This window comes from Podarcis bocagei (assembly GCF_964188305.1).
Source record: "Podarcis bocagei genome assembly, chromosome: 8".
Taxonomy (NCBI): Eukaryota; Metazoa; Chordata; class Lepidosauria; order Squamata; family Lacertidae; genus Podarcis; species Podarcis bocagei.
In genome coordinates this window covers 86,926,321-86,941,465 of record NC_138133.1, presented here as the reverse complement: position 1 = coordinate 86,941,465, position 15,145 = coordinate 86,926,321, and the positions used below count along the sequence as shown (strand labels likewise).

The 15,145-nt window shown below is 44.1% G+C and overlaps 1 protein-coding gene across 2 annotated transcripts in view; it reads right to left on the bottom strand.

The window, feature by feature from the left end:
* Positions 1-666: 666 nt before the first annotated feature.
* Positions 667-15,145, bottom strand: part of DENND3 (DENN domain containing 3) — a 52,625-nt gene continuing 38,146 nt past the window's right edge. For both annotated transcript variants that reach the window (XM_081204367.1, XM_081204366.1), the window contains exons 16-24: positions 14,290-14,460; positions 13,521-13,650; positions 12,210-12,317; positions 10,720-10,856; positions 9,921-10,081; positions 7,913-8,046; positions 4,269-4,381; positions 4,013-4,150; positions 667-2,147 (exon numbers count right to left, since the gene is read on the bottom strand). In XM_081204367.1, coding sequence (XP_081060493.1) covers positions 1,947-2,147; positions 4,013-4,150; positions 4,269-4,381; positions 7,913-8,046; positions 9,921-10,081; positions 10,720-10,856; positions 12,210-12,317; positions 13,521-13,650; positions 14,290-14,460 — 1,293 coding nt within the window. In that variant the 3' untranslated portion in view covers positions 667-1,946. The remainder of the gene's footprint in view (positions 2,148-4,012; positions 4,151-4,268; positions 4,382-7,912; positions 8,047-9,920; positions 10,082-10,719; positions 10,857-12,209; positions 12,318-13,520; positions 13,651-14,289; positions 14,461-15,145) is intronic.

The window sequence follows — 15,145 nt, the reverse complement described above, 5'->3', positions numbered from 1 at the left end:
AGGGCGGGATATAAATAAAATTTATTATTATTATTATTTATTATTAATGCTACCATTTATCTTAATGCGTTAACTTTTGCACTGCTGCAATCTGCTGGAAAGGACGCGGGTGGTGCTGTGGGTTAAACCACAGAGCCTAGGACTTGTCGATCAGAAGGTCGGAGGTTCGGATCCCCGCGACAGGGTGAGCTCCCGTTGCTCGGTCCCTGCTCCTGCCAACCTAGCAGTTCGAAAGCACGTCAAAGTGCAAGTAGACAAATAGTTTCTGCTCTGGCGGGAAGGTAAATGGCATTTCCATTCGCTGCTCTGGTTTGCCAGAAGCAGCTTAGTCCTGCTGGCCACATGACCCGGAAGCTGCACGCCGGCTCCCTCGGCCAGTAAAGCGAGATGAGCGCCACAACCCCAGAGTCGTCCACGACTGGATCACGACAGGGATCCTTTTACCCTTTATTTTTAATCTGCTGGAGAAATCTGCTCCTCTTAGAGGTAGAGATGGCAGTGCAATACAAAAGTCACAGTTTCCACATGTGTATGGATACAGATGTTTGATGTCAGCTGAAGTAAGAATCCCGTCCTTCTCAAGCCGATCTGTGTATTCGCTATCCCAACCCGTTACATTCAGTACAGATTTTTCAGTAGCTAAGAAAATGAAAGGTTAGCTTCAGCTACTCAAAAAAGGCATGGTTTTATTAGTAGATAGAAATCCTTCTGTTACTCACAGGGTATATGAAATTAGCAATTTGTAACACTTCAATCTTTTATTAAACTGTTTACAAAAATAGCAAACATTTCTGTCTTTACAACGCTATCCAACACACTATCCCAATACGAAAGTTAAGGCCGTCAAAAGTTTCCTTCAGGCTCTCTGTGTAATTGCTTTATATGTTAAAAAGTTGGAGGACAGAATTGCTTATTTACATTTCAGCTATAAATATCAAAAAAATGGCAGGGGAATGACTCATTTGGTGTGAATGTCTGTTGAAGGGAAACATATCAGAGCACCAGTTGCTTCAAGTCGGCATTTTGTGTGATGCACCTGGCAATGCAACTTACAAACTTTTTGAAAAGCTGCGGGAAGTAAGAGCATTTGAAAAGGGAGGAGTGGCATAGCTTATGTTCGCAAATAAATGGGAGCACCTTTGAAAATTAAGGTACAATATAAAATTATTCCATCTCACTGGAGTGTGTTAAACGTATAAACAAAGAAAGCAGCAGTCCCACTTTTAGGGAGTTGAGAACCTGATTTACAATTAACTTTCAGATCAGCAAGTAACCACAATCCTCAGAAGGGGAAATTTCTTCAATGCACTGGTGCTAGTGGAAAAGTCTCGTGACTGCAGCACCTTGGGCGGGGAAAGCTTATATTTTACTATAGTGATCTCTACAGTGTAGTGAGAACCTCCCTTCTTGCAAAAGCATCCCCATTCATTCTCAGTGGAGTAACTCAACCTGGAACGAGTCTTGAGATCAACAACGGTAAGCCAGGAAAAGACAGGTCTCTGTCAACCAACTTATCCCATTTAAAAGACCCTATATAGTCTTAAGGGCAATAGTCATCATTCACCCTTCTAAGCTTAACGGATTAATTGCACTGCAACGGTTTGTCATTCAGGAAGCACAGAACCCGATTACGCTGTCTGAACAAGGTGCCTTTGATCCTACAATGCAGCAAATAATAAACTTCAGCTGGTATCTACAATTTTATATTAAAGACTCATTCAATGATTTCCTAGTGCATTTTCAAGTTTCTGACTCAGTGTATTCACGGTCATAATATAAATTTACTTCTGCTATTCTAGAACAGAAATTCTAGAACAATTACCCTGAAAAGTGATCTGATAAGTTAAAACATTGAAGGAAGAACAAGATACACACAAGACTGAAGCCAAGGGGCTCTCTGTGCCCAGCCTTAAAAACTGAATTAAACAAAACTGAAACACTGAACTTTATTCAACCTTCCAGATTGCTATCTTCCCTTCTTCCTTTCCAGAGCCGCTAAGAACGTATCTGTCCTCTGCTGAGCAAAGAGCTTTCACCGTGTCGATGTGCCCAACCAATTCTTTCTCCACTGTTTTCTTTTCCACATCAACCACATAGATCTTTCCTTTGGTTTTGCCTTGAGAAAGACCTCTGCCGCCAACCCATATCTGAAAGGCAAACACGTACTTTTAAAACAAAATACTGTATTTCCATTGTGCATGTAAATATGCATTATTTTAATCATTTATTCCAGCAGTAACAGGAGCAGCTGCAAGAAAGGAGATGGGGGAGACCTCAAACTGGTGACTAATAGCTAATTTATTAATACAAGTACTAATGCCCAACTTATTTTGGCAGATGTGATCACCTTCAGGAGACACAAATATATATCTCATCTTTAATGCCTCAGCATACTTTTCTGAGATGTTTTGTTGAAACAGGAAAACAGAGAACTACATAGTAATATGGATCAACTCAACATGTTAGCTGCATAACCAAGTGAAGTTTAACATTTAGGAACCATGGTTCCAGTTACAGATAGGTAGCCGTGTTGGTCTGCCATAGTCAAAATAAAGAAATTCCTTCCAGTAGCACCTTAAAGACCAACTAAGTTAGTTCTTGGTATGAGCTTTCGTGTGCATGCACACTTCCTCAGATACACTGAAACAGACTGGAAAGAGAAGCTGCTGAATTGCAACTCATTACCAAACTTAAAACCATGGAGAGACCTGGTCTGAACAAAGACATTGGATTCTTATCTCATTATACATGACTAGGCCATTTTTCACCTTCTCACCCCTTGCCTTTTCCTGTAAGACCTATTGCAGTCGTTAAGAGTCGTCAACAGGCTCATCTCAGCTATCTGCCAATCTCCCATTCCCACCACCCTTCTGAGTAATACCCCTCCCCACCTTCTCACTATATAGAAGGATCTGGCTACTTCTGTTTCAGTGTATCTGAAGAAGGGTGCATGCACACGAAAGCTCATACCAAGAACTAACTTAGTTGGTCTTTAAGGTGCTACTGGAAGGAATTTCTTTATTTAGTAACCATGTCAGCTAGCATCACCGTATATTACCATACTTTTATACAGTATATTATATTACCGTACTTTTCCATGTATAAGACACCCCCTATTTTGGGGGGCTCTAATTTAAGAAAATGGGGGGAGATGGCACAGAGTTGTTGAGCTTGGGGGGGTTACCCAGGGTTATTGACCTTTTTTTGGGGGGGATCCCAAAAATCGCTCACCAACACGCATCACAAAATCCGCCTCTTGACTATCCTCTTGCTGGCAGAAGCTGCCAATCACCCGCCCTTATTACCACAGCGCCAGCCAATCAACACCGGCCATTGATGCAATGACCATAAGACACCCAAAAGCCGCTGACAGCCGCAGCAACAACCAATCAAACGTCCACCCTATGCACTATCCATGTATATGACCCCAACTTTTAAACATAAATTTTACATAAAAAAACCTGGTCTTATACACGGAGTAGTACGGTAATTGTTATTTAAATTAAAATAAGGTAATTGAAACAGCCCACTCCATTGTAAGTAAATTATAAATAGTTGGTAGTTATAACTAGGAAGGGGAGAGTATGGTTATCCACAGGCTGTCAGATACAAGCAAACTGATAAATGACAGAACACACCATTTTGCCTTCACTAATTCTGGATGCATCATGAAAAAGCTACGCAATGCCATTTTGGAGACCTTGAAGGAAAAATACAAAAAAATACTTTCCAAGTGTAGCTGGTTCATTAAACAATGAGAGGATTGTAGCTTAAGAACCCTGAAACCAAATCCATGAGCCGAACCGAACTTTAGATTTGTGATGTGGCAAATCTGAGAGGAGCTTCAAAAGCAGCTCGTAATTATAGAGAGGGGAGAAGTTAATTCAATGAACCACAATTCAATGGAGTTAGCAAGCAGCTCTTGCATAAACCTAGACGGACTTCTGTATCATAGCTGAGATCACTGAATAAGCCACAAGAGGCAAACAGAGTTCCTTTGCATCCGATTTACCTGGTTTTTAACTTTCATCATACACGTGATCTCTGAGCAGTCTTGCAAGCTGATCTTTTGAGAGGGTGTCGAGAGATCAGTCATGTTCCAGAAATACAACTCAGTGCTCGCTGAACATGATGCCAGCACTTGCTCACTCTAAGGCAAAAGCGAAGACAAGGGCAGGAGAATACTCATATTAATGCAAAGGATTGTCTAGCACGTCTAGGTTAAGGTGGTAGTAACAAATTGACTGCCGCAATCTACTGTTACATACCTCGGGGAACAACTGGAAACAGAGGAAGGGCATAGATTTCATGTTGTCTTCCATTTGTACCCTTTGCCGAATAATACCATTTGTTGAGAGGACAAGAATACAGCTCCCTATACCTTAAAACAAACATTCATAAAGCGCTTAGTAACAAAGATATTATTGTCTCATTAAAGCAGAAATGAAGATGGTGGTGCATGGATCCTTTACACTATATAAGTAAATACAAGGCATGACCGAAACGTAGGGTGAATCACCCCTGTACGTGATAATTGGAACTGCTGGATTCACAGAGACATGTGGGAGGTGTCTGTCTGTATCTCAGCTACCATAGGGGCATGTGTCTCAGCATTTATTTGACGGCCTACGTTCATGTGACAGCTGTTTTGTTGTTGTTTAGTCGTCTTAGTCGTGTTCGACTCTCTGTGACCCCATGAACCAGAGCATGCCTTGGAAACTCTCACTTTCTTCTTGGCAAAATACTGGAGTGGTTCTCCAGTTCCTTCTGCAGGTGGATCACATTTAGTCTAAACTCTTGGCCATGACCTGTCCAACCTGGGGGTTGTTTAGTAATAATAATAATAATACCTTTATTGTCATTGTACAACCTGTGTACAATGAAATTAAACGAGACTCCCTCCCCCACCCCCACACACTCAATCTCTTATCAAACAACACACCACCTCACAAGTCAATTTCGCTATGTTATTTTCCGTTCAACAGCCTAACAGCCCACGGATAGAAGCTATTTTTTAGCCTGTTGGTACGGCTGATTATACTTCTATATCTCCTGCCCGAGGGCAGAAGATTAAAGAGGTGATGGCCGGGCTGTGAGTCATCCCGGAGAATTTTTCTCGCTCTCCTAAGGCAAAGATCCCTTGCGATGTTAGTAGTGCAGTGCGTTGTGATTGAAAACGGAGAAGAGAGTCAATATGAAATTCTGTTTCAAACGGGGTAAATTGGCATCAGAAACCCACGAAATGCTCACAATTGTGTACGGAGATGAAGCTGTAACCCGAAAGACAGCGTATGAGTGGTTTAAGCATTTCCGTGAAGGGAGGTGTCAGGGAACTGCCATCAGCTCAGAGGCGAGAGGTGGAAGTGCGGATGGATTACAGAGAGCCCCCATAGATCGTGGGAAGCAGCACCTCCTCAGCGGAGGAAGGAAGCCCCGCCTCTAGTGGGGAAGATCTGCAGGGCTTGGAGGATGAAAGGAAGAGCCAAGGCACCGTGCCTGAGCAAAGAGGGGAGGAGGGACGTCCCCCTTTACCCAAGCCTTCCCTGTGCAGTAGGTTTTCGCGCAGAGAGGGGAGGCGTCGGCTGGGGGTCAAGAAACTACTCTGCTGGGGTAAGTTTAAGGACTGCCCACTCTCAGATTCTGCTAGTGACTGAGGAAGACGTGGAGTTTAGGTGTTCTGCACTGTAAATGCTTTGCACCAATAATAAAGCTTTTGAAAAGACCAGTGAGGGATCTTGCCTGTTCGCTCTCGAGCAACCACCCGATAGGCATAACAGGCGGCAAACCACTGAAGATGACCCTCAGTGTGGCAGACTGTCAACAAGCAGAACAGCGGCAAATGGCAACAGAGTTGAAGAGTTATTGATGCGGGATCAACGTTTGGCCATCTGAAGGATGGCAAAAGGATTTCATATCCCATGTGAAATAGTTCCTGAGGTTACTGAGTTGTCCCACCCTCCATATTCTCCCGGTCCGGCTCCACCGAATTTCTTTCTTTTTCCAAAACTGAAATCTGCCCTGAAAAGGCACAGATTTCCCAACATTTCACATGTCCAAGCTGCTGTGACGAGGGAACTGAAAGCAGTATGAAAAGAGGACTTCTCCAGAAGTTTCCAAAAGTTCTACGAACATTGTCAATGGTGCACTGTATCAGATTTCTGTCCGATTTCTGTGACCATTCACCCAACTTTCCGGTCACACCTTGTATTTCTGTTTCTAACCTTAACACTAATATTCTTAACTATGGAATAGTTTAGCAAAAGGATATACAGTGGCACCTCGAGTTACAAACACTTCAGGTTACAGACTCTGCTAACCTGGAAAAGTTACCGTATTTTTCGCTCTATAGGACGCACCCAACCATAGGACGCACCTTGTTTTAGAGGGGGAGAACAAGAGGAAAAAAATTCTCCCCCTCTCTGCTCAGTGCCCCTTCAGCTAAGCGGCAGGAGAAATGGAGCCCCTTCCATTTCTCTTCCCGCTTCGCTGAAGGGGCGCTGCGCAGCTCCCCCTCTCTGCTGAAGCCAGGAGTCTTGCTCTCCCGGCTTCAGCAAATGGAACCCGAAGCCTTCGGAGTGCAGCACGATGTCCCGCTGCACTCCGGAGGCTTCAGGCAGCTATCTCTGAAGCCTGGAGAGCGAGGGGTTGGTGCACACCGACCCCTCTAGCTCTCCAGGCTTCAGCGAAAGCAACGCGTAGCCTCCGGAGCGTGGAGGGAGCGCTCCCTCTGCGCTTCAGAGGCTTCGCGTTGCTATTGCTGAAGCCAGGGAGCCTGCATTCGCTCCATAGGACGCACACACATTTCCCCTTAATTTTTTTTTGGGGGGGGAGTGTGTCCTATAGAGCGAAAAATACGGTACCTTGAGTTGAGAACTTTGCCCCTGGATGAGAACAGAAATTGTGTGCCGGCGGCACAGCGGCAGCAAGAGGCCCCATTAGTAAAAGGACGCCTCTAGTTAAGAACAGTTTCAGGTTGAAAACAGACCTCCGGGACAAATTAAGTTAGTAACTAGAGGTACCACTGTAAATCATAGAATCATAGAATCATAGAGTTGGAAGAGACCACAAGGGCCATCGAGTCCAACCCCCTGCCAAGCAGGAAACACCATCAGAGCACTCCTGACATATGGTTGTCAAGCCTCTGCTTAAAGACCTCCAAAGTAGGAGACTCCACCACACTCCTTGGCAGCAAATTCCACTGTCGAACAGCTCTTACTGTCAGGAAGTTCTTCCTAATGTTTAGGTGGAATCTTCTTTCTTGTAGTTTGGATCCATTGCTCCGTGTCCGCTTCTCTGGAGCAGCAGAAAACAACCTTTCTCCCTCCTCTATGTGACATCCTTTTATATATTTGAACATGGCTATCATATCACCCCTTAACCTCCTCTTCTCCAGGCTAAAAATGCCCAGCTCCCTTAGCCGTTGATTCACAGGAAAGAAAAATGATTCATAGGAAAGAAAAGAGAACATGTTTGGGACCCTAATCTGGTTCACTGCACCTTTTGGGGGCTCCCCCTATTTTCTGGTGCTGCCTTCTTCCTATTAAGCATTGAAGGGAAATACCAACGCTGTTAGGAAAACTCCTGTTTCTGATAGGAGTTTGTCAGGTTCATGAGCACTAGGTAAGCTCTCTTCCTAATGCAGAGAAATGCTTCTGACTAAGCACTGAAACAACACGCTTACATTTGCAGCAGGGAAGAGTCTTCCCAGAAATGAAATTTAAATTAATGAGTCCCACGGTTTCAGCTGAAGTCCGCTAAAGTTATTATAAGCATTTGGGTGACGGTCTCCAAGAAAGAGCAGGGGAAGGCTGAAGGTGGCCGATTTCTTATGAATCAAAGTCAGATATGGCTTCCCCACCCTCTTCCTTTTAAATCACATTCTTTTCAGGTAGGTGAAGACGCAGAAACTTACAGCACCAAAGCCTGTTACTGTGGAATTTGATAGCAGTCAGAGTTTCACAGGGCAGCTGGAATCTGTGGTTCACTTTCAAAGTGCTGATGTCCCACATAATCACTGTCCCATCCACGCTGCAAGAACAGGCCTCACTGCGCATGCGCAAGGAAAGTACGTGATGTTAGGACATGTGTTACAAAAAAAATTAACAAGTCGACATAAAAATTAATACAGTGGTATCTCGGTTTTCGAACATAATCCATTCCGGAAGACAGCTCGAGTTCCAAAACGTTTGAAAACCGAAGTATTTACTTACGCAAAACTCAATACGGAAGCCGTGTGGCACATTCAACTTCCAAAAAGCATTAAAAAACCGAAGCATTTACTTTCAGGTTTTCGATGTTCGAAAACTGAAACATTCAACTTCCGAGACGTTCAAAAACCGAGGTACCACTGTACTGTGGTTGAGGTAACAACATATAATTCTATTCATGAGTCACTATCTGCCAGAGAAGTCTGTGTGTGTGTGGTGTGTATTGTTCAGTCTTCAAACATTACCTTTACCCCTCCTGCTTTTAAGCTAAAAAAAAGATCACATTCCAAGTTTTGTGGTATCTAGATTTTAGCCTCCCTTCAATGCAATGCAGAAGGAGTGAACTAAAACTTGTCCAATAACATTTCTCCTGCTTTAGGGCTGCGCTGCTGTTTATATCCGTAAAATAGCCTACTATATCCGATCTCTTGAATTAGATATTGACACACACACACACACTACTGAGGAACCAGCTTTTGGAACTAAGACCTCGGCTCAAAACTGGACTGCTCTTATTTCAAATGTACTCATACCTCCCCAACGTCCACCTGGACAAAAGGCGAAAATGTGACTGGAAGATGAATTACGTACATTTTCTAGTTTCTAAGCTCATCTCTTCGCAAGGAGTTTTCTTGCTATTTTGACACATCTCATGGATTAGAAAGTTCTGCAGGTGACAGGAGAGAACCAGCCACTACCTTTGGGAACCTTTGGACCTCCAGAAATTATTGGACTTCACCTCCCAATCAGCCACAACCAGCATGACCAGGAGTCAGGGATTTTGTAGTGCAGGACGACAAGAGGACTGCAGGCTCCCCGTCTGTTTTTCACTTAAAATTTATAGGTGAAATATTTCAAGTAGATACCCAGACATGCACAAGAGAACAGAAATGTTTTACAAACTGGTGCATCATCCAGCTTCTCTCGCAAAAGCCATGAATGGTTGTAGTTCCCACAGCTCTCATGTGCAACCCTTTTACTGTGTTTCCTTTTCCTTCCCCATGAAATTCCTCATACAGTGGTGCCTCGCAAGACGAAATTAATTCGTTCCGCAAGTTTTGCCATCTAGCGAATTTTTCGTCTTGCGAAGCACGGTTTAAACGGCTTAACAAAGTCGCAAGACGTTTTCGTCTTGCGAAGCAAGCCCGTAGGGAAATTCGTCTTGCGAGGCAAATCGCGGACGAAAAAACCTTTCGTCTAGCGAGTTTTTTGTCTTGCGAGGCATTCGTCTTGCGAGGTACCACTGTACTTGGACATTTGGCTTCATTGGGTTTAAAAAAATGAACTTCTCACTAAAATTTTCCCCACATGCTGAGACTGCATGGTTGTAAAGCTACCCCCTTGTATTCCAACAATAGTTCTCACTAAGCTTTGTTAATAATTTCTGTGTCCTCTAGGTTTGGGGGGAAATAAATTCAAAGCTGCTCTCCATTTTTCACCTAGAGGTGGGCTGAAAAGAAGAGGTCCTAAGAAACAGGGGCTCAGAAATTCCTCAAGCAACTGCTTATCAGTAGGTTCACAGTTTGGTTTTGGGCAGCATATCATAGTCCCCTTTTGAGGGAAACACTTTGAAAAAAAGAGGGTCCACCAATAGAAGTCTCTCTCTCTCTCTCTCTCTCTCTCTCTCTCTCTCCCCCTGGTCCCTTACACTCAGGATACAATCCCAGTTGGTCTTTGAACAAGAGAACCTGCCATGCTATATATTCAGCTGACCTGGAGCTGCTATCTCCATTTTTCACGATGATGTCCACAACTTCGGAGCGATGGTCGTTCAGCTGCTTATTGCAAGACATGCTGTGGGTATTGATCAAATAAATAATGGAGTCCTGAGAACCGATCCAGACTTGGCTTTGTTCCACCATTACCATACAATTCTGCATTTGTAAGAAGAAGAAGAAATACTCAGCAAGACTATATCACTGCAACATGGAAGCTCTCAATATCACACCAAAACGTTAAATCCCTGAAAAGCCTTGATGATTCTGAAAGACACACAAATGGTTTCCAGAGGTGAAATTCCACTTAACTGTCTGTAACCTTGAGTCTCTTGGATGGGCAGTTCCCTATCCCAGACACTGTTCTCTGAGGGAGGAGAAGCATCTGTCTCTACTGAACTTAAGGAAACACCTGTACCCCTTTCTGATATATGCTGCTTAGAAACTTGAGCCTCTCAGGTCCTCCCGGCAGTATCTCTCTGCCCCCATCTCTCAGTGAAGCCTTGAAGAATTCTAAACAGTGTGCGTCAATTTCATTAGCAGCAAGCCACCAAGAAGAAAACATAGGTAGTTTTCCTTCTGCGCCATTCCCTGGATTTCCTGATACAGTATATCTGGACAGAATATATTGTCACATAAATAACAATGAAACAGAAAAACCCCCAATACAACTCACATCTACCAAAGCAAAAACTAAAAGGATGGAAAAGCTTAAAAAATCAAAACGCCCATGTGCGTTTCAATACTTTTTTGCTAGCAAATTAAAAATTATGCGGTACTTGCAGAGTGTTGCTTACCAGTTTAGAGTTTCCTACTTTAAGATAGTGCTGTATGGACCATGTAGATGCATCGAACACGACCACCTTCCCCTCATTTAAGGCACACCATAATTTTGGGTGGGCATCCCCATGCTTTTCTGCTGGATCAAGTTGCCCTAAGCGTTGGAAGGAGAAAACAGTGACACACTTGATATAAAATACGTTTGAACCAAATACATTATCGAGCAATGTAACTATCTAAGAGTATACATCTGGCTATGCCATCTTACAGATTGGGTTACTGGGGAACACTGAAGAGCAGCTGTATTTCTGATGCCTATTAACGTCTCCCTCAGCTGTTACCTTTTTCACTGTGTTTTTGTTCAAGACAGTCCCTGTATTTTACAAAGCTTAACAGAGCCAAGAATGAAGAGGATGCAGGTTTCAATCCATCAGCTTTACACGGAAGACCTGCTCTTGAACTATTTCCAACACAGGTGGTGATTATAAGATCCACTCTTCAGCTTAAAGTACTGGCACTTTCTAGACTGGGAGGAGCACAAAGAGAAGAAACACTTTTTCTGGTTGCATAGCGAAAATAAATTATTTTGATACTATGCTATACTAAACTGAAATGCTTATATGTTCCTTTGATTGTCCTTGAATGTCATCCTTTTCTGCCGCAGCCTCTGAGAACCACTGCAGTATGGTATTCACTCCTGAACTACTCTGTCATGTGTCATTTAGCTCAGGGTTTTCCAAACTTGTGTCTTCAGCTTTTTCTTCTTTGGACTACAAATCCCATCATCCCTAGCTAGCAGGACCAGTGGCTTACCACTGATCGGAATTGTAGTCCAAAACAACTGGAGACCCAGTTAAGGGAAACCCTGATTTAGCCTACACAGAATAGTGAGATAAATAAAGGTAAAAGGTAAAGGACCCCTGGAAGTCCAGTCAAAGGCGACTATGGGGTTGCGGCGCTCATCTCGCTTTCAGGCCGAGGGAGCCGGTGTTTGTCCACAGACAGTTTTCCAGGTCATGTGGCCAGCATGACTAAACCGCTTCTGGCACAACAGAATACTTTGATGGAAACCAGAGCGCACAGAAACACTGTTTACCTTCCCGCCGGAGCGGTACCTATTTATCTACTTGCACTGGCATGCTTTTGAACTGCTAGGTTGGCAGGAGCTGGGACCGAGCAACAGGAGCTCACCCCGTTGTGGGGATTCGAACTGCCGACCTTCCAATTGGCAAGCCCAAGAGGCTCAGTGGTTTAGACCACAGCACCACCTGCGTCCCTTTTTAGTGAGATAAATATTTGGCCTTGGAATGAGGGTATCAGAGTTCTTATTGCCTCCTCACCTCGGCCATGTATCTCACCAGGATGCCTCTTTCTGTTATCTACCCCAACTGGTTAAGAAGCCAACATGCCCCATCCCGACACACTGGGGTGCTGTAATGTCACTGAGTGCCACCAATTCCAATTGTTCCCTGACACGCAGCCCTTCCAGGAATACAGTATTCCATACCTGGTGTGTAAAGTAAGACTTCTACTGCTTGTGGGAAAGTTTCCCCAGCTGACGGATTAATCTTGTGCTTGAGTGTTTCTCTTGTTGTTTTGGGGACCATCATGGGCACTGAAGAAGAGCAGACAAATACATGTTGTTGTTTTTCAAAGTTACTGTCAGGCCCAGGAGGAAAAACCCATGCAAATGCCTGAAGAAATAAAGGCCAGAACGAAAACAGAAGTCCGTTTGGAAGGCAGTCGGAATAGTCACACAACAGGTCCCAGCATCTCTTGCGGGGGCGCAATTAGTGCCAGCGCCGTCCGTTAAGAGTTTGGGTGTAATCTTCGACACCTCCCTTTCCATGGAGGTGCAGACTGCAGCTATAACAAAGGGGGCATTTTTTCATCTCCGCCAAGCTAAGCAATTGGCTCCTTACCTCTCTCGCCCTGACCTAGCCACTGTGATCCACGCGACGGTCACCTCCAGACTGGATTATTGTAACTCACTCTACGTGGGGCTGCCCTTGAGACTGACCCAGAAACTCCAGCAGGTGCAGAATGCAGAAGGCGAGACTCCTTACAGGGTCCTCGCCACGGGATCACATTCACCTGGTGCTAGACCAGCTGCACTGGCTCCCGGTGGGGTACAGGATCAGGTTTAAGGTGCTGGTTTTAACCTTCAAAGCCCTATACGGCCTAGGACCCTCGTACCTACAGGACTGCCTCTCCTGGTATGTCCCACAGAGGAATTTACGGTCTTCAAACAAAAACATCTTGAAGGTCCCAGGCCACAGGGAGGTTAGGCTGGCCCCAACTAGAGCCAGGGCTTTTTCGGCTGTAGCTCCGATCTGGTGGAACGCTCTGCCACAAGAGACTAGGGCCCTGCGGGACTTGACATCTTTCCGCAGGGCCTGCAAGACAGAGCTGTTCCACCAGGCCTTTGGCCAGGGCACAGTCTGACCCCCTCCTTTGGCAATCTTCACAGAACTCTAGCTCAATGGTTGCCATCAATTCAATTTGAATTAATTTTATAATGAAATGATTTTAGAATGTTGTATTGTTTTATTGTTGTTAGCAGCCCTGAGCCTAGCTTCGGCTGGGGAGGGTGGGATATAAATAAAATTTATTATTATTATTATTTATTATTCTGCTCCTCCCACTATTAGCCCTGGGCCTTTGGGTGCAGTCAAACTCTGACACAATGTACTCTGGCCCCTAGGTATTCCTGGGCTTGGTGCATGATTGGAGATGCCTTGAACCAACAGAGTTCTGGACAATGCTCTTAGATACAGAACGGTTCTAGCAGGAGCATTTAAGCCACAAACCAGCTCACCTTCGTTCTTCATCTTGTCAAAGTAAGATAGCTTGGAAGCAGCATAAATGATCTTAGAGGACTGCAATACACCCACGACTGCATCCATCAGGAGAACGTTCGTAAGTGCTTGTTGAATATATTGAGGGTCCTAGGGGACAAAATGAAAAGAAGCCATTATGTTCTGTGAACTGCCCTGAGACCTACAGGTATAGGGCAGTATATAGATTCAATAAATAATAATAATACTTGCTTTTTGCCTTCTGTTCCTTTTGTTTTAAGAAAAAGCCCATGCTTATCTCCCAATGTGTATGTCCATGATCATTCCATTCGGCTTTGCATGTGTGCATATTCCAATATTCTATATAATCACATTACCAAATTCAATCTAACAATATGAAGTGTTTGTTTATTTACTTATTAAGTTTAGGGGAGGAAATACTTTCCTTCAGGACCTTAAACTACCATCCCATTAACAGTAAAAACCGATTGCACCAATCCATCCAGAATCAGGTTGAAATGTGCGCCAAGGAAGCCATACAATAAAACAGTTGTTTAAAATATGGATACAGAAGATGTCAGGCACATTCATCAACAGTATCGTGGTTTTTGTAACGATGGCTGCAGTCTTGGCAAAATTGGTCACTTCACTTCTCTAATAATTAATCTTTTACAACTGAAGGCGAACGAAACATGGGAATTTGGAAAGTCAACGAGATAGTAAAAGCATACAAAACTTTTCTTTTGACAATACAAAACGTATTTCAACTGCCAATTCAAAGTGCCAGACCTTGTGATCATCCGCCATTTTCTTCCCAGCCCACATCTCCTTCACCATCAAGTGCCACAGGTCACATTCAGATTTAAGATTTGCTTCGAAAACCTCCTTTTTGGACATGGCTTTTATCTTTAGGGTGGGAATCCGGAGAAGCAGGAAAGCAACTGTCGTACTCTTCACTTCCTGGGTTTGGGGGCAGTGGGAGAAGACAGAGAAATTAGAACTTAAAACTGAAGTGAGGCAAAGTACAGCTACACAGCCGTCTCCTCCAAATCCCTTCCCCCTAACTTTTTCAGTTCCTCGGATTCTAAGCTCTTTCCAGAGACTTGCTTTTCTCTAAACCAAGCATGGCCAAACTTGGCCCTCCAGCTCGTTTTTGGGACTACAACTCCATCATCCCTAGCTAACTGGATCAGTGGTCAGGGATGATGGGAATTGTAGTCCCAAAACAGCTGGAGGGTCAAGTTTGGCCATGGCTGCTTTAAACAAACAATGGTCACAGTAGCATAGGTGGGGAGAAACCACCAGCCTTCCAGATGTTGCTGAACTACAAATTCCATCATGCCTGGCCATTGGCTATGCTTGCTGGGGCTGATGGGAACTGAAGTGCAGCAACACCCAGATGGTCAAAGGTTCTCCAAACCTGGAACAGAGCCCCCTGGATTGTATTGTATGCGATATTATTAAAATACTGGGGGGTGGGAGAGTTTGCACGCGAGTTCCAGTAAGAGATGGCAAGTATTTCCAGGGCTGAACAGGTTGCCAAACATGCCCCCAGACACAACTGACCCGAAAAATTAAACTTTGGCGTGGCAAAACTGATGTTAAAAGCCAAACACGTACACAAGATGATAATGACTGTTTCAGA